The 15,430-nt window shown below is 36.7% G+C and overlaps 2 protein-coding genes across 4 annotated transcripts in view; one reads left to right on the top strand and one right to left on the bottom strand.

The window, feature by feature from the left end:
* GTF2F2 (general transcription factor IIF subunit 2) overlaps window positions 1–15,430 on the top strand; it is a 145,887-nt gene that overhangs the window by 54,471 nt on the left and 75,986 nt on the right. The gene's annotated exons all lie outside the window — the stretch shown is intronic.
* Window positions 2,653–12,649, bottom strand: KCTD4 (potassium channel tetramerization domain containing 4). The gene is made up of 2 exons (XM_006757174.2): window positions 12,397–12,649; window positions 2,653–4,223 (listed from the first exon to the last, which is right to left on the bottom strand). The coding sequence occupies exon 2, from the start codon at window positions 4,043–4,045 to the stop codon at window positions 3,266–3,268; it is 780 nt and encodes a 259-aa protein (XP_006757237.1). The 5' UTR covers window positions 4,046–4,223; window positions 12,397–12,649; the 3' UTR covers window positions 2,653–3,265.

The following is a 15,430-nucleotide window of genomic DNA, read 5'->3' on the forward strand; positions in this document are numbered from 1 at the left end:
CCTGCTGACTCTGGAACTAATGTATGTGAGTTTCAAGTCTTGATTCCACCTTGACCTCCTGATAACTGTAGGATCTCAGCAGGTTCTTAGCCTTCTAAGCCTCTGTTTCATTTGTAAGAAAGAAAGAGTAATGGTACCTTTCTTAGGGTCAATTGAGGATTAATTGAGATAATGTATGTTCATAGCCTGGTATCTGGTCTGGCATGTGATAAAACAGTGTTACCTTTTATTATCATCTTAAATATAGCATTTGAAATATAAGTAATTTTCTTTTAAAGAAGTAACTGAACCAGCTTAATTAGTATCATCTGCAATCTGAGATAGTAGTCACCTTTCTTGAATTATTTGAAAGTCTCATAAGTGTTTCATTTGTTCTGCATGCTTCCATATACATTTTAGAAATATAGTACATCATAGCCATGTTTTATTTTTCATATTTTAAGGACAGTGCTATAACACTGTGAGACAATTCCAAATGCAAGAGTATATATGATTGGCTCATGGCAAGTATAGTAACCTACTTTTTATTAACTGTTTTCTGAAAAAAGAAGATTAAAAGTCACGTTGTGATTTATTCTTTGGAGAAAAGATTTGAGGAAGAAATTCTTCAGTGACTGCAAACAAAAATATTATGACAGCTTTACTCTGACTTGCAGTTGGCATTTTGTATGATTTCTTGAGGGTTTTGTGTGTGTGTGTGTGTGTGTGTGTGTGTGTGTGTGTTTAATCCTCACTGAGGATAGTTTTTCATTGATTTTAGATAGAGTGGAAGAGGGAGGGAAAGACAGAGAGAAACACATCAATTGGTTGCCTCCTACACGCGCCCTTGACCGGAATCAAACCTGGGACCTTTTGGTCTGCAGGCCAATACTCTATCCACTGAGCCATACCAGCTAGGGCTCTTGAGTTTTTTAAATGGAAAGTATTTCCAGATATTCTTAGAAAACAGTAAAACTTAAAAGTAGACATTTTCTATACACTTACAGCACAATATGATTATGTAATTCCAACTGCAAGTAATTTTGAATTTTAAAAGATACATCACTTTTGAATTTTAAAAGTGATCAATCTAGTCAAATTTAAGATTATCACATTGTTTTAGGAAATCATGATTTATTAAAAGCTTGAGGAGGAATTAAATACATCCAAATATAGTCCTGGCCGGGTGGCTCCATTGGCTAGAACATCATCATCCTTTACACCAAAAGGTTGTGGGTTCGATCCACAGTCCAGGAGCATACAAGAGACAACCAATCGATGTTTCTCTCTCTCCCTTCCTATCTCTCTAACAATCAACAAACACATATCCTTGGGTGAGGATTAAAACATTTTTTAAGTGTATCAGATATAATTTTTTTAGAGACAGACATAAAAATGAATGAAAAATTTCTTTAAGTAGTGGTTTCCATCAATAATAATTTGTTATAACAGTTAAATTCTCTTTTGTGAATTGATGCAAAACCTTACTTATAATACTTCAAAGGAGATTTGTTCAGTTATCGCCTGTAAAAAGATATGTCAGGGCTATTTTTATTATCAGTAATGAAATTCTGTTAGAGAAAATCTTGCTTTGACATTAAATCACTACAATGTTTTTTTATTACCAAAGTTCAAATGCCAAGGAAAAGTCAACTCATAAGCTGAGTAGTTATATAAACAATTCAATTTCTAAACTGCTAAAGTAGATTTCACTATTTTTCCTATTTTCATAGTTCCTTTAAATTCTCATTTAAAAGTACATTAAATTTTCAAGTACATAAGAGAAAAGTTGATGTTTTCATTGAAGCATTTTCTTTCTTGTTATACATAGAAGAAGATTGTATGGTTGATGTGAAGTGTGTTGTGGTTTTTTTTAATGTAGATTTTTTTAAAGGACTTCTTTGTATAATAGATTTTAAAATATTTCGCCTAGTATGTACAGCCACCTTTTGTGTTATCTTAGATGTTGTAACTGGAAGTCATATTAGCTTTATTGCTAATTCTAATTTATATGTGTAAGCCAACTTTTGGCACATATGCTAATTTATGTAATCTCAATAAAGATTTTCAGAAATATCTTGTTAAAATTTATTAAAAATTAAGATTTAGTTGCAAGTTTTAGTGGTTAAATTTGAAAGGTGCAAATTTAAGATGTAATTTGTTCTTCGAATACAAAGTAAATAAGTGGTATAGAAATGACTAGCTGTTATTTGGGAGGGAAAAATGCACTCACATTTAAAAGTGAGTTTCTGCATTATTTCATTGAGGTAGCTGTATTAAAACTTAATTTAAAAAACAGCTTTTTAATTAGCATGAAGTAAAAAAATTAAACACAACTCAGTGAATGAGAAAAATGTGTAGTGATGTTCATTTAATATTGTTGAGCTTGAAAAATGAATAGATAGGGTGATTCTGAAAATGAATTCCTGCCTGTATTATTCTAATACCATATACTCTGTTGAAATGAAGTTATTCATGCTGTGTTGGAGCTCAGCCTGCAAAGAAGTAAATTTGCTGATTTTTGTCACTTGCAAGATCATCCAGTTATTAGCCTGCCAGTTCATTATAACTGTGCATAATATTGTGTGAAATCATCAAGTGGTACTATTTGTTTTAAAGTGACACATGTAACTTTTTATTATAATGATTAATGCAACCAAAGAAGCTAGTAGTGCTTATATTTTTTTATTTTCAGCAAGCAGTTTTCTAGGAATTTTCAGCAATATATCAATTCAGCTATAATTCAAGTATTTAATACAGAAACTATAAATAAGCTTTTGGTGCCTACCAATAGAAATTAAATCAAAATTAATGCCTTCTTACACTCTTTTTGGTTTCACTATGCTCTGTTTTAGTAAATCTACATATCTGTTTTTCTTGCAATGGTTAATTTTACCAGTTCCATTTCTTTGTAGATTTTTGCCATAAGTAAAAAGGATTTTAAATCTTGTAGCCCCTTCAAATATTTTATTACCATTTACTTAAATGAATGATGATGTACATGCTTGTTTATTGTACAAGCACCCAAGACATTTTGATTAAAAGACAGCTTAAGGAAAAATAAACAAATACAGGCATTCAGTCTTTATTTACAATATATAGAAGATCACTGTTTTCATTTTAAGTGTAAGAGTCTAATTTACATACCGTAACGCACAATATTTGATTAGCAGCAGGGCTCTCAGTACAGAGCTAGCTGGGCACATTATTTGGGATGCCTTTGATGCTGTGGTTTTCCGAAGCTTGCTGGCTGCATGCTTGTTGCCTTTGTTCATGACACAGGTAATTACTTGATAAAATGAAGTGCATCGCTGTGAACAATTGACCCTTTGGAACAGTCCAGGCTGGTCAGCAGTCTGAAACCACACTTTAAAGCCATCATTATAGCCTCAAACTTAAGAGTTTCCAAGGTACAGACAAAGGTGTTGTCTTCCTTTAGTACAAGTCGAGTGCCATTTTCAGACTTTATGAAGTATTTAAATTGAATGATATTTGATGATATTGAAAACTCCTCTGGAAAACCATCCAGCCTGCTTTTGGACACCAGAACAATGCGAGATTTGATTTTTGATATGAAATCAGGAGCATTACAGAAGATTCTGAGTCCTTGTGAGCGATCATGGTTATCTGTTATTTCCAAGAAAGTAGTCTCTCTGGATGTTAGCTGTTCTTTCTCCCACCTGGATTTCACTTCCTCTGCCAGTCCCTTGAGCTGAAAGAATTCTGCTTCTTGTGCAAGAAGTTGATTTTCTCGAAACCCTTCAGGCAGTAGAAGTTCTCCATTTCGTAGGAAGTTTAGGACGTGCCTGAAGAGGAGCCCATCCCTGTCTATGAAATAATGGCCATCAGCATCAAACGGACAGAGGATTTTTCCATTTACTATACCTTCGAGGAAAGTGTCAGGGTACTTGGTCAGTGTTTGCTTTTGAGTAATGTATAAATATCCACCAACGTTGAGGGTCATCAGTGAAGATTTGCAGTTCTTTCCTTGGTCAGCATCTTCCAGGCTGTTGTGTTTCCCTTCATATTCCTTTTCTTTATCTCTTCTGTTTACTTTACACTCCATTTTGGAAAATGCTATTTCAGCTTGTTCTTCTTGGATTTGAAATTTACAAAAACTGCCTCACAAACACGCCTTTATTCAGCTGCAGCCTGGTGATGGAATGGAAGTGCTGGCAGCATCGCTCGCTCTGTCAGCTTGGTTTTGCAGTAGGTGGCGTATCAGCTATGTATGCAGGAGCTCTCTGGAGTAAGACGAGGAAAAAAAAAGATAATTTGCATTTAACTGTATCAGGGAAGGAATTTGTTGTGAAAAGACTTTCATGTATATTCTTTGAAGTAATAAAAGTTACTCAGGATAAATTAAATTTCCTCTTGACAGTTAAGCAATTATAATTGTTTAATTCTCCAGCTAAGTGTGAGTTTTTATCCATTTCTAAATGTCTACTAAGATATTACTTAATAAGGCAGGCTCTTCATATTGAATAATATTGTCTTTTGGAGTATACTGTATATTGAATTAGTCTCATTTTTTAAAAGTAAATTATAAAGAGAAAACCTAAAGAGAAAGGAACTAGGTATATATGATTTTCTCTTATATAAAAAGCTACACATTTCACAGTGGTGTAGTCATTTTAGAAACCCAAATGGGAACATTTAAACCTGTTATTTGTGATATTGCACTTGAATTTAATTATATTTGTATGTGATTCTGGTTTGGGGTCTTTAGCAAGTGAGAAGAAGTTTTTTAATATCTGGGGGTTTTTTACCGTAAAAATAAAAAATTAAATATATAGCCTTTGCAGTAATCATTTACATGTTTTTTTTTTTGTTAAGATTTCCTATAGAATATATATAAGCTTGTTTCACCCTAAACCTGCTTCAGTGCTGAACAAAAGACTTGTACTGACGTAGAAAATATAACTCTGTGTGTGTGTGTGTGTGTGTGTACATACTTGTGCTTGTGAAGATAAAAGACAAATTCAAAATACGTACTATAGTGACAAGGGAAAGTTGATTTTTGTTGTTGTTTTCAGTGTTCACAAAAGATGGAGAGAAGGACTATAACCTAGGCTTTTTTGTTGTTTTGTTTTTTAAATTGGGAACTGGAATGACATGTGAGTGTTCCTTCTTCCCCTATAACTTGCCTTCCAAAGCATTTTAGTGATCTGAGCTTTCAATTCTAGAATTTAAAGACCCATGATAAGAAGTATGAACATTGTCCCCAGTACACTATTATTTGACTGGTCTGACTGCTAAATTATTCTGGGGAACTACATTGTTTTCAGAATCATAGGACTAGATTTTATATTACATTGATTTATATTTATTTTACATTAAAATAAGCGTTTTTAAATTCTTCAACAGTATGTTGATAGAAATATTGGAGCAGATTCTTCTAAACATGCTTACCTCATGTGTTCTCTAAACAATGTTAGATTTCTCAGTCATAAAAAAATTATATTAGCCCTGGCCAGTATGGCTGTTGATTAGAGAAGAGAGAGAGAATGGGAGAGGGAGGAGGGGGGCTGGGAGAGACCGCCTCCCGCACAAGCCCCAACCAGGGCTGGGAATCGAACCAACGACCCTTCTGTGTGTGGGCTGGCACTCTAACCATTGAGTAACATTGGCTGGGGCCATTATAAAGATTTTGAATTTAACATTTATATGTCATTGAGATGATCAAAAGTCCATTGAAATCAAACTAGAAATTTAAATCATAACATTTTTTAGGACTGGTTATTGCTTAGAGACCATGAGATGTAACCTCTTCGTTTTACCAAAGACACAATTGCATTCCAGAGAATTTTTAGTGTTTTATCTAGAACTTTATAGCTTGTTAATGGCCAACACTAAGGACTAAAGCTTCCTCTCAGTCCTGCCTCATTTAAGAAGAGTTTGCTGTTATATTCTGACAATTTCACATGTGTGTTGACTTTTTTTGGGAATCAAGTCTTCTATTGATATGACTTTTTAAGACATAGTGAATAGATTGGAATTTTTGGTACAACTTTGGAAATATATTCATGGAATTCTTATGTTCATCATCACTGCACATGAGTAGCACCATATAATGGCAGAATCAACCAAAGTTCTTTTCATGAATGTTATGGGACATCAGAATCAATAGAACAGAACTATAGTATAGTGATAGAGACTGTGCTGGTATTTTCTTTGTATGTTTAAAGTGATGTAGTCTAATACTGTGTGATGCTGGGTCTGCCTCCTTACACCCTGTCACTGGCAGTGAAGCTAGTGCTACTAGAGGATAGGCTTCCATGGGGTGGGAAGGTGAGGCAGCAGAAGTTGAACTTTTGACCTCTTCAGCCCTCACTCCAGGGCACCTTACATTTGCTAACTTGCTCACTTCTGGTTTTGGATGCCAGTTTTTTAAAACTACTGATGCTTGCTCTTTGTTTCTGTTGCTTGTTTTGACAGGCTGAACTACCCCATCATGTGCCTCTATCCTGTGGTCACTTTTTCTCACTCTAGTGTTCTTGGCTTCCATAAACTTGACATGTATGATTTGTTTGCCACCTGTGGCTTGGCAACAATAGTTTAACGGAAACCTTGTCTAAATGCCTGACTAGAATCTGATATGAAACCATAGAACTCTTATTCTGTGTCCTTTGTCCCCATTTGCAGTCTTAAAAATGAAAATGGCACACAGTAGGCCTTTTGCATGTAACTTAACTAGAGGCCCGATGCACGAAGATTTGTGCAAGAATAGGCCTTCCTTCCCCTGGCTGCCAGCACCACCTTCGCTCTGGCCCGGAGCCACCTTCCGCCTTTGCGCGCTGCCCAGAGGCCTGGAGTGGCCGGGGTGGGGCAGAACACCAGCATCCCAGCCTGGCTGCTGCCATCTTTATCACATCAATTTGCATATTCCCTCCTTATTGGCCTTGGGTGCCGTCATCTTTGTCGCAAAGTGATGGTAAATTTGCATATTTCGTCTTTATTAGGTAGGATTGCAAAATGGCACACAGTAGGCCCCACCTTACCCTCATCACTCCGTTATTCCATTAAAACAAGATGGTTGAGGTTTACAGAACTTGAAGGGGGTTGTTCATTATTGCTGCCTATTGTGGTCCACATGCCCCTTAGGAGAAAGCACCTTGGTTGTTTTTTGTTTTTTTCAGTCTATTCTAAACTTACGTTTACCTGCTTGAGGTGTGTGGGGTAGGGTAAGCTTATCCTAGGTAATATCAATCATTTAATTCATTTTATCAAGAATTTGATTCATTTTAATCAAAATCTATTTAAGTATCCAAATTTTTGTTTTGTTTTGAAATATAAATTTATCTATATTAGATGTTGTCTGGTACTGGGATTGTACTAATACAAGTGCATACTACCTCACCTACCTTATAACTGTGAAAATGGTGTTTCAGGATGAAAGCTAATGGAAATATCCATGGTTTGTGTGACCACATTTCTCCACCTTACTGCAGATACAAACTGGAATTAAGCAGTTCAGTAGATTAAACAAAAGAGCTTAACCCACACATCAATGATTAGCTAGCTCACTTAGTTCCGCTAGACTTGAGAGTTTCATCTGCTTTGCAGACAAAGTTTTATTGGAGTTAGATTACCTCTATCTTAGACATCTGTAAATCACACATATACAGGACTCTTTAGCCAACTTTGAGGATTTAAACAATGCTGTTGTCAGGTTCTTGATATGAGTATATCCATTGGTTAGGCCCATTTCCTACCCAAATTCTAGCTAAACCTTTCAGTATATAGTGATGCTAATTGTTCACTCTCTGCATTAGGCAAAACTTATTTTAGGCCAGTTGGAGTCATTCCCATCTTATCTACCAATTCCTGACAGGAAATGATGTCATTGTCATCACCATAATTCAATATGAGAAACATTCATTTTGATACTCAGCTATGACTATTTTACTTTAGCGTCTTCTGTTAAAAGAAAAATAAAAATAGCCTAGCTAGTGTGGTTCAGTGGGTGAGCGTCAACCCATGAACCAGGTGGTCAGGGTTTGATTCCATACCTGGGTTGCAGGCTTGATCCCCAGTGGTGGGCTTGCAGGAGGTAGCTGATCAGTGATTCTCTCTCATCATTGATGTTTCTATCTCTCCCTCTCCTTTCCTCTCTCTGAAATCAATAAAAACATTAATAAAAATAAATTACACAGTATAATGTATTAACATTTTTAAAAAATATATATATTTTATTGATTTTTTTTACAGAGAGGAAGGGAGAGGGATAGAGAGTCAGAAACATCGATGAGAGAGAAACATCGATTAGCTGCCTCCTGCACGCCCCCTACTGGGGATGTGCCTGCAACCAAGGTACATGCCCTTGACCGTAATCGAACCTGGAACCCTTCAGTCCGCAGGCCGACGCTCTATCCACTGAGCCAAACAGGTCAGGGCAGTATTAACATTTTTAAAGAATCAAGAATGTAATTCATTTTAATCAAAAACTATTTAAGTGTCCAAACTTTTGTTTTGTTTTGAAATATAAATTCATCTACATTAGATGTTGTCTGGTACTGGGATTGTACTAATACAAGTGCATACAACTCACCTACCTTATATTGCTGATTAATTGCAGTGTCTAAGTAACTATGCAGATAACTTGTAACCTCCTGGGACTCACTGGATATAACCTTTGGCTAGAAGGTGATGTGGATGGGTGATTTCAGTCAGATGAATACACTTATAGATGTTTTGCAGTATTAAACTGGGTCTTCAAAGAAGCCCAGGAAACTTTGCTACACCAGCAAATTTTTAGCCTCACTTGAGGAGTTAGAGAAGAATAAAGCACTATGTATCAGAAGGAGCACAAGTAAAAATGACAGACTAAATGAGAAATTCAGGCAAAATTCTATCCATATTTCTTTGTGTTGCATTACGGAGGTAATCTTGAAAACAATTTACAAATCATATTAACTAATGTTTTAAATGTACTTTGGGAGATGAGTATTTCAGGGAAACCTATGTTTTATAATTCTGTAAGCAGGAGTCATTCAGGTTTTTTTAAAAATGAGTTTTCTCTTTTTTGAAGTGTAGCCTATGAGTTATTATTCACTAGAAAATTTTATTGTAACCAGATGAGCAAAGCACTCCTATTAACCATCAAGTGAACTTTGAAATTGTATTGAACTCATATATATATTACTACTTGGCATTCTCTTTAAAAAGATGTTATAAATTAATAACTATTATCTACATTCTCAAATTGAGGTACATGACTTAAACTTACGAAAGTAATATTACTTTGAAATCAATGGCCAAACGGGTCTCTTCTCCCAAATGCTGTCCTCTACCATGTTCCTTCTATCGTCCTCTTATCTTTAGATCCTCTTGTGTCTTTAGAAGTGAAATGGTGTGGAGGAAAGAGAAGGGGGCTTGAATAGCAGAACAAGATATGATAGTTCATAGGAGCAAATGCAGTTTCTTATTCAGAGAGAGTAGAGTGATTGGGAATTAGGAATGGAGAACTTTATTATATTGCACATTTTGACATATAACATTTCTGAAACATTAAGCATTTCAGGGTGTATGTTAAAAATTATTGGCTTATAAAAGTTTCATGGCAGTATTTTGTCTTTCTTTAGTGACACATAAAAATGGTGAATATTACAATTGATGGTATCTTAGATTTGATGAAATATTTGAGCAGCACTATATTACTCCAGAAAATAAAACTAACAGAGATATAGGCAGGGGAAAAGTGAGAAGGAGTGGGGGTAGGAGAGAGAGATAGTAAGGCAGCAGTTCGCAGCCCTAGCTGCTGCATATTAAATTACCGAGGGAGGTTACAAAAATACACTCCCTCTTGCCCTCACAATGCAGTCAGAGAACAGTCTCTGCGAGTGAGCCTCTGCTGTTGATTCTAATGGTCAAGCAGAGCTGAAGGACTACTCTATTAAAGATGACGAGCTCAGGAAAGGGAACTTATCTCAGAGTAGTTCTTGGTGGGGACATAATTTCTATCCTGTTGTGAGCGTCACTTACAATTAAAGTATCTTTAAAATCATAAAGAACTCAACTAGTGTATGGTATTACTACTGTCACTAATTAAACATGATGAAGAAAACAGGATGAAATTAATAAAATTTGGATCATAATCAGTGATTTTAAAATGTCAGTGATTGCCTATAAGTATTTCATTAATAGTATTGATAATAATAATAATAATAATATCCCTCAACTATGTTGTAATCTTTCTAAGCAGGGTGTCTGTGTTGTGTTTTTTTCCTTTGTGCCCCTCATCACAGGTAGCACAGTTTTTGGCACTATTTAACTAAAATATAGCCCATAGTGAGAGTCTTTTCTCTGGGAAAGTTAATCTTTCCCAGAGGGGTTTGTTTTTTTCTATTTAATTACTTTTTCTGTTGTTTTTTTTTTTTTTAAATTCTTTCTCATTTCAAGTGCTGCTGCCAAAGCTGGATTGCAACCTTTGATGAAGGTCTGAGTAAAACAAACTATTACAGTACTTTGATTTCCCTGCCCTTTTGCATTTATTATTATACTAGAGGCCCGGTGTACAAAATTGTGCACTGGGGGCACGGTGTCCCTCAGCCCAGCCTGCACCCTCTCCAGTCTGGGACCCCTCGGGGGATGTCCGACTGTCGGTTTAGGCCCAACCAGGTCATCAGGGGAGGGCAGTTGGGGGCGACCAGGCCTGCAAGGGAGGGAGGGCAGTTGGGGGGGCGACCAGGCCTGCAGGGGAGGGCAGTTGGGGGAGGTCAGGCCAGCAGAGGAGGACAGATGGGGGTGACTGGGTCTGCAGGGGAGGGAGGGCAACGCCTAAACTGGCAGTCAGACATCCCTCTCGCAGCCTGAGAGCCTTCAGGGGATGTCCAACTGATGGTTTAGTCCCATGAGGAGCGGTTCTAAGCCGCAGTCAGACATCCTTAGCACTGCCGAGAAGGCTGGAGAAGCTCCTGCTACTGCCGCTGCCCTCACAGCTGTCAGCCCGGCTTGTGGCTGAGCGGAGCTCCCACTGTGGGAGCGCACTGACCACCAGGGGGCAGCTCCTGCATTGAGCATCTGTCCCTTGATGGTCAGTGCGCATCATAGCAATAGGTTGTTCCTGGTTGTCCCGCCCTTAGGGTCAATTTGCATATTAACCTTTTATTATATAGGGTTACAGCATTCATATCTTTTATAAAGCTGTATTTTATTTCTGGGTTTATTCAGCCTCTTGTTCTTTAAAACAACTTTGAGATTAGAGATTATGATTATTTATATAACATCATTACATCATGCCCATATCTGTAGTTAAGAGCTTTTTATATTGGATTAATTGTACGTGTGGTGTAACAAGTGAAAAGAGACTAGCATAAGTATAGGAGGAATGATAACTTGTGAACTTGCTTTGAAAGTATTAAAATGTTTTTAAAATGCTCAGTCACTAAATTATTTCTTTTATCAGAAATCTGTTATGGTTTCTATAGACTCATGTAACAAACTGTACATACTTATGGCCACTGCCTTTGATTTTGTACCGTGGCTCTTATTCCTTCCTAAGCAGTCAGTTTTGTCATTCATAGGTACCCTTTGGTCAGCACTACAACATCCGTTTTTTTCTCCCAGTCTGTAGGGGAAAAGTTGAAGAGTAAATACTGTGAGTGAAGAAGTTGAAATGTTTTCTAAATACTAAATGTAGTTCTCAAACTATGGTTACAATATTTGGTTTAAAATTAGGAATTCCCAGGGCATTAGGCATATTTGAAATTTGAATATTACTGTAAGAAAACACATTACATTAACAGAAAACTTTTGGGAATATTTATATGACTGCTCATTTGTTATTTTTGAGGTAAATCATCAAATCCTAACTCTGTAAGTTTACTGAAATCTGAGCATGATCTTTTATTCCTAAAATTTCTGAAGATTAAATAGAGATTAGAGAATCAATTCACAAGTTTGAATAAAAATTTCCTTTTTAATTAATTAATTAATTAATTTTTATCTCTTAAAGACATATTACACATGTCTCCTTTTTCTCCCCCTTGACATTCCTCTGGCTTCCCCCACCCCCCAGTGTCTTGTGTCCATTAGTTATTCTCATACGCATGCATATAAGTCTTTCGGTTGATCTCCTACTCCCCCCAACCCTCCCCAGGGTTCCCACTGTAGTTTGACACTCTGCTCAATGCTCCTCTGCCTCTGTACCCATTTTTGTTCATCAGTCTATAATGTTTCTTATTATCCATAAATGAGTGAGTTCATGTGGTATTTTTCTCAGCTTCCCAGGGGCCGTCTCAGTCTCACAGGGGGCCTTTTTAATTTAAAGGGACTGCAAGTTTGCCTAACTGGTTTGTTAAGATGCCAAGTAGCTTGTGTTAATTGGCCTTACCTGTGAATCACAGGCAAAATCTGCTAGGAAAAGGTTTTAAAAGAGGATAATGGCAACTACTAGAAATATTGAAAATAATTTACCTTTTAAATGCACCTGTTCTTCATTACTTTTCCAGACAGGGTAGACAGATTTGATATAAGTATGAATCCAGAGAAGTAGCTTCAAAAGTCTAGTGGATCAGTCCAAAATCTTGGTTTCTAGCCCACTCGTCTGTGCTTTAACTTGAGTTGTAAGTACTCTTAAAGGCCTCCACGTTGAACTGGATCCAGAGAGGTCTTGTGGAAGTAAATGCCTGTAACTTCCTGATGCCTAACATGTTCCTAACATACCGGCTCGAATTACTTACATGCCGATGCTAATAAGCACCCTTCCGGCTTACTTATACCTTTCCCCTAAAATGTTAAGCAATGTCTTGAGGAAGGAAAGAAGCATGGTTTAGTGGAAAGAATATGAAAACATGTTCCCGTGAAGCTTTAAGGTATATGAAGGATTTACATTTTGCTTAGCGAGCTATATTATAAATAAATTGGCTTTTTAAATTTTATTTAAGAGGAGAAAGGATAACAGTGAACAGAGGTGTAATGTTATTTAAGAGCAGCCAATTAATCGGTACAAAGACTTCTCTTTTCCCTTAAGAAGCATTTAAAAGCTATTTTAGATTTAAAGAAAAAGTTATTTTTTTGTTTGAAAATGGAATATAATGGTCATAAAATTATGGTTTCGGAAAGTGAACTTTATTGCTTTGTGTGAGTGACCCTGATTAAAGAATAGTGATGAGAGTGGGGGCCATGTTGAAATGGGCCAGGTGCTTTGGACACTTCTTACCCTTCCCAGTGTTGTATGGAGAATACTGAAACGAGAAATTAAATTAGCCTGTTCACGTGCAGTAGTAGGTGCTACTAAATAAGTGAGGAGTATTCACAGATGGTACTAGGTACCTCTTGTGGTATTCAACATTAATAAACACATGGATTTATATAAATAAATTTTTTTCAGGAACAGTATTCTAGATGTATTTTGTTTTTTAAAAAGTATTACTGCCCTGGTTGGAGTATTCAGTGGTTAGAGTGTTGACCCGCACACCAAAGGGTCTCTGGTTCGATTCCCAGTCAAGGGCATGTACCTACCTGAGTTGTAGGTTCTATTCTTAGCCCCTGTCGGGGAGTGTCTCTCTCTCACATTGATCTTTCTCTCCCCCCCCCCCGACCCCACTGCTTTCCTAATACATTTATGATACTTTATACATTGAAATTTCCCCAAATCTTGTTATTGATATGTTGGTTTTCTAGATAGAACTTTCAGCTTCAGTGAGAAACAAACTCCAATATAAGATTTGTTTTTGTTTTAAGAAAATTGAAATTCTAATCTTATTAAATCCATTAATGATATGAAATTATTTTTAGATGTTTTAAATTTAATATAAAATAATTAATATAATAGGGGCTTATCATTATTTCCTTCCTGGCATACTTTGATGTAAGGTAGGCATTTCTCATCATTGCCCTTTCTGTCATCTAACAGGTTGTTTTTGAGATTTATTGCGTATGTTGCACTGACGGATTCTTGAACCATTGAATTACATATGGTTCACAATTACTGCATATGGGCTACAACAGGGAGCCCCCTGGATTTTGAAGACAAAATTAAGAAAGGTCATCACCCTATGAGAGTTTTTCTAGTATAAATCTTGTAAGTGCGGTTCTGTCTGCACTTTACAATTTGGTTAGTTTATCTCTCTCCCCCAGGGAACTGCATGCTTCCTGAAGATAGTACTGTGTCTTAATCATCTTTGATTCCACAATGCCTAGACCAGTGATGGCGAACCTTTTGAGCTCGGCGTGTCAGCATTTTGAAAAACCCTAACTTAACTCTGGTGCCATGTCACATATAGAAATTTTTTGATATTTGCAACCATAGTAAAACAAAGACTTATACTTTTGATAGTTATTTTATATATTTAAATGCCATTTAACAAAGAAAAATCAACCAAAAAATGAGTTCGCGTGTCACCTCTGACACGCGTGTCATAGGTTCGCCATCACTGGCCTAGACAGTGCCCTCACGTAGTAAGCATTTAGTTAATGTTAGAGTAATGCATAAAGTCATTCACCCTGAAGAGCTGAATCATAAATGCATGGCTGATGAGCCAAAGGATTTCCTGATTCTCTTCTCAAAACCTGGGTGAATTCTCACAGAAATATGACTGAGCCATAGCTTTTCCTAACTATAGTCATACATTTCCAGACTGTAGCAAAGCTGATACTCCATGGGATAGTCATATGTATTATTAAATAAGATACAGTATTTTAAGTGACTTTGCCATAATGCTTGGTGCTTAGTAGGCACACAGTAGTGCTAACTTTTGTTTCCTTCTTTCGTTTCTCCTGAATTTTGTATGAGGGTCACCAAGAAAAATCTTTTTAATGGTAGGAAAAATTGACCTTTTATTTGGACAATTATTCATAGCACTTCAACGTCTAGTTTGGCCACACCCAAATTAATGATTCTGCTGGAAAGAGAAGTCAGAGCAACTGGCAGGCAGAACTGGTACACAGAATAACCGAGACAACGGACCTGCCCAGTTTCACAATATTTTTTAGGCTTGCTTTTCAAGTCATTATGTGTTCTAGGATTTTATTTACATATACATGGATGTGTATGCCTATATATATTCAATTTTTAAAATTTTATGTCCTTTTAAGCTACTCTCGAGAAAGAGCTAAATGCATAAAAGCTATTTTACTGGCAAGGAGTTGCAGCAGCCCAATAAATAAACCTGACAGGAGCCTGTTTTTTTACTAGCCAAGAATAAAGTTTTTCTCTATTCTGACCAATGACTCTACTATAAACTTTAATTCCTTTTGAAAAAAATAAACAAGATAGAAACAGACTCATAGATGCAGAGAACAGACTGACAGTTGACAGAGGAAAATGGGGTGGGGAGGATGGTAAAACAGGTGAAGAGATTAAGAAATACAGATTGTTCCTAGCCGGTTTGGCTTAGTGGATAGAGCATTGGCCTGTGGACTGAAGGGTCCCAGGTTCAATTCCGGCCCAGGGCACATCCCTAGGTTATGGGCTTGATCCCCAGTGGGGGGAGCAAGGTGCTCAGGA

The sequence above is a fragment of the Myotis davidii genome, unplaced genomic scaffold (assembly GCF_000327345.1).
Source record: "Myotis davidii unplaced genomic scaffold, ASM32734v1 scaffold533, whole genome shotgun sequence".
NCBI lineage: Eukaryota > Metazoa > Chordata > Mammalia > Chiroptera > Vespertilionidae > Myotis > Myotis davidii.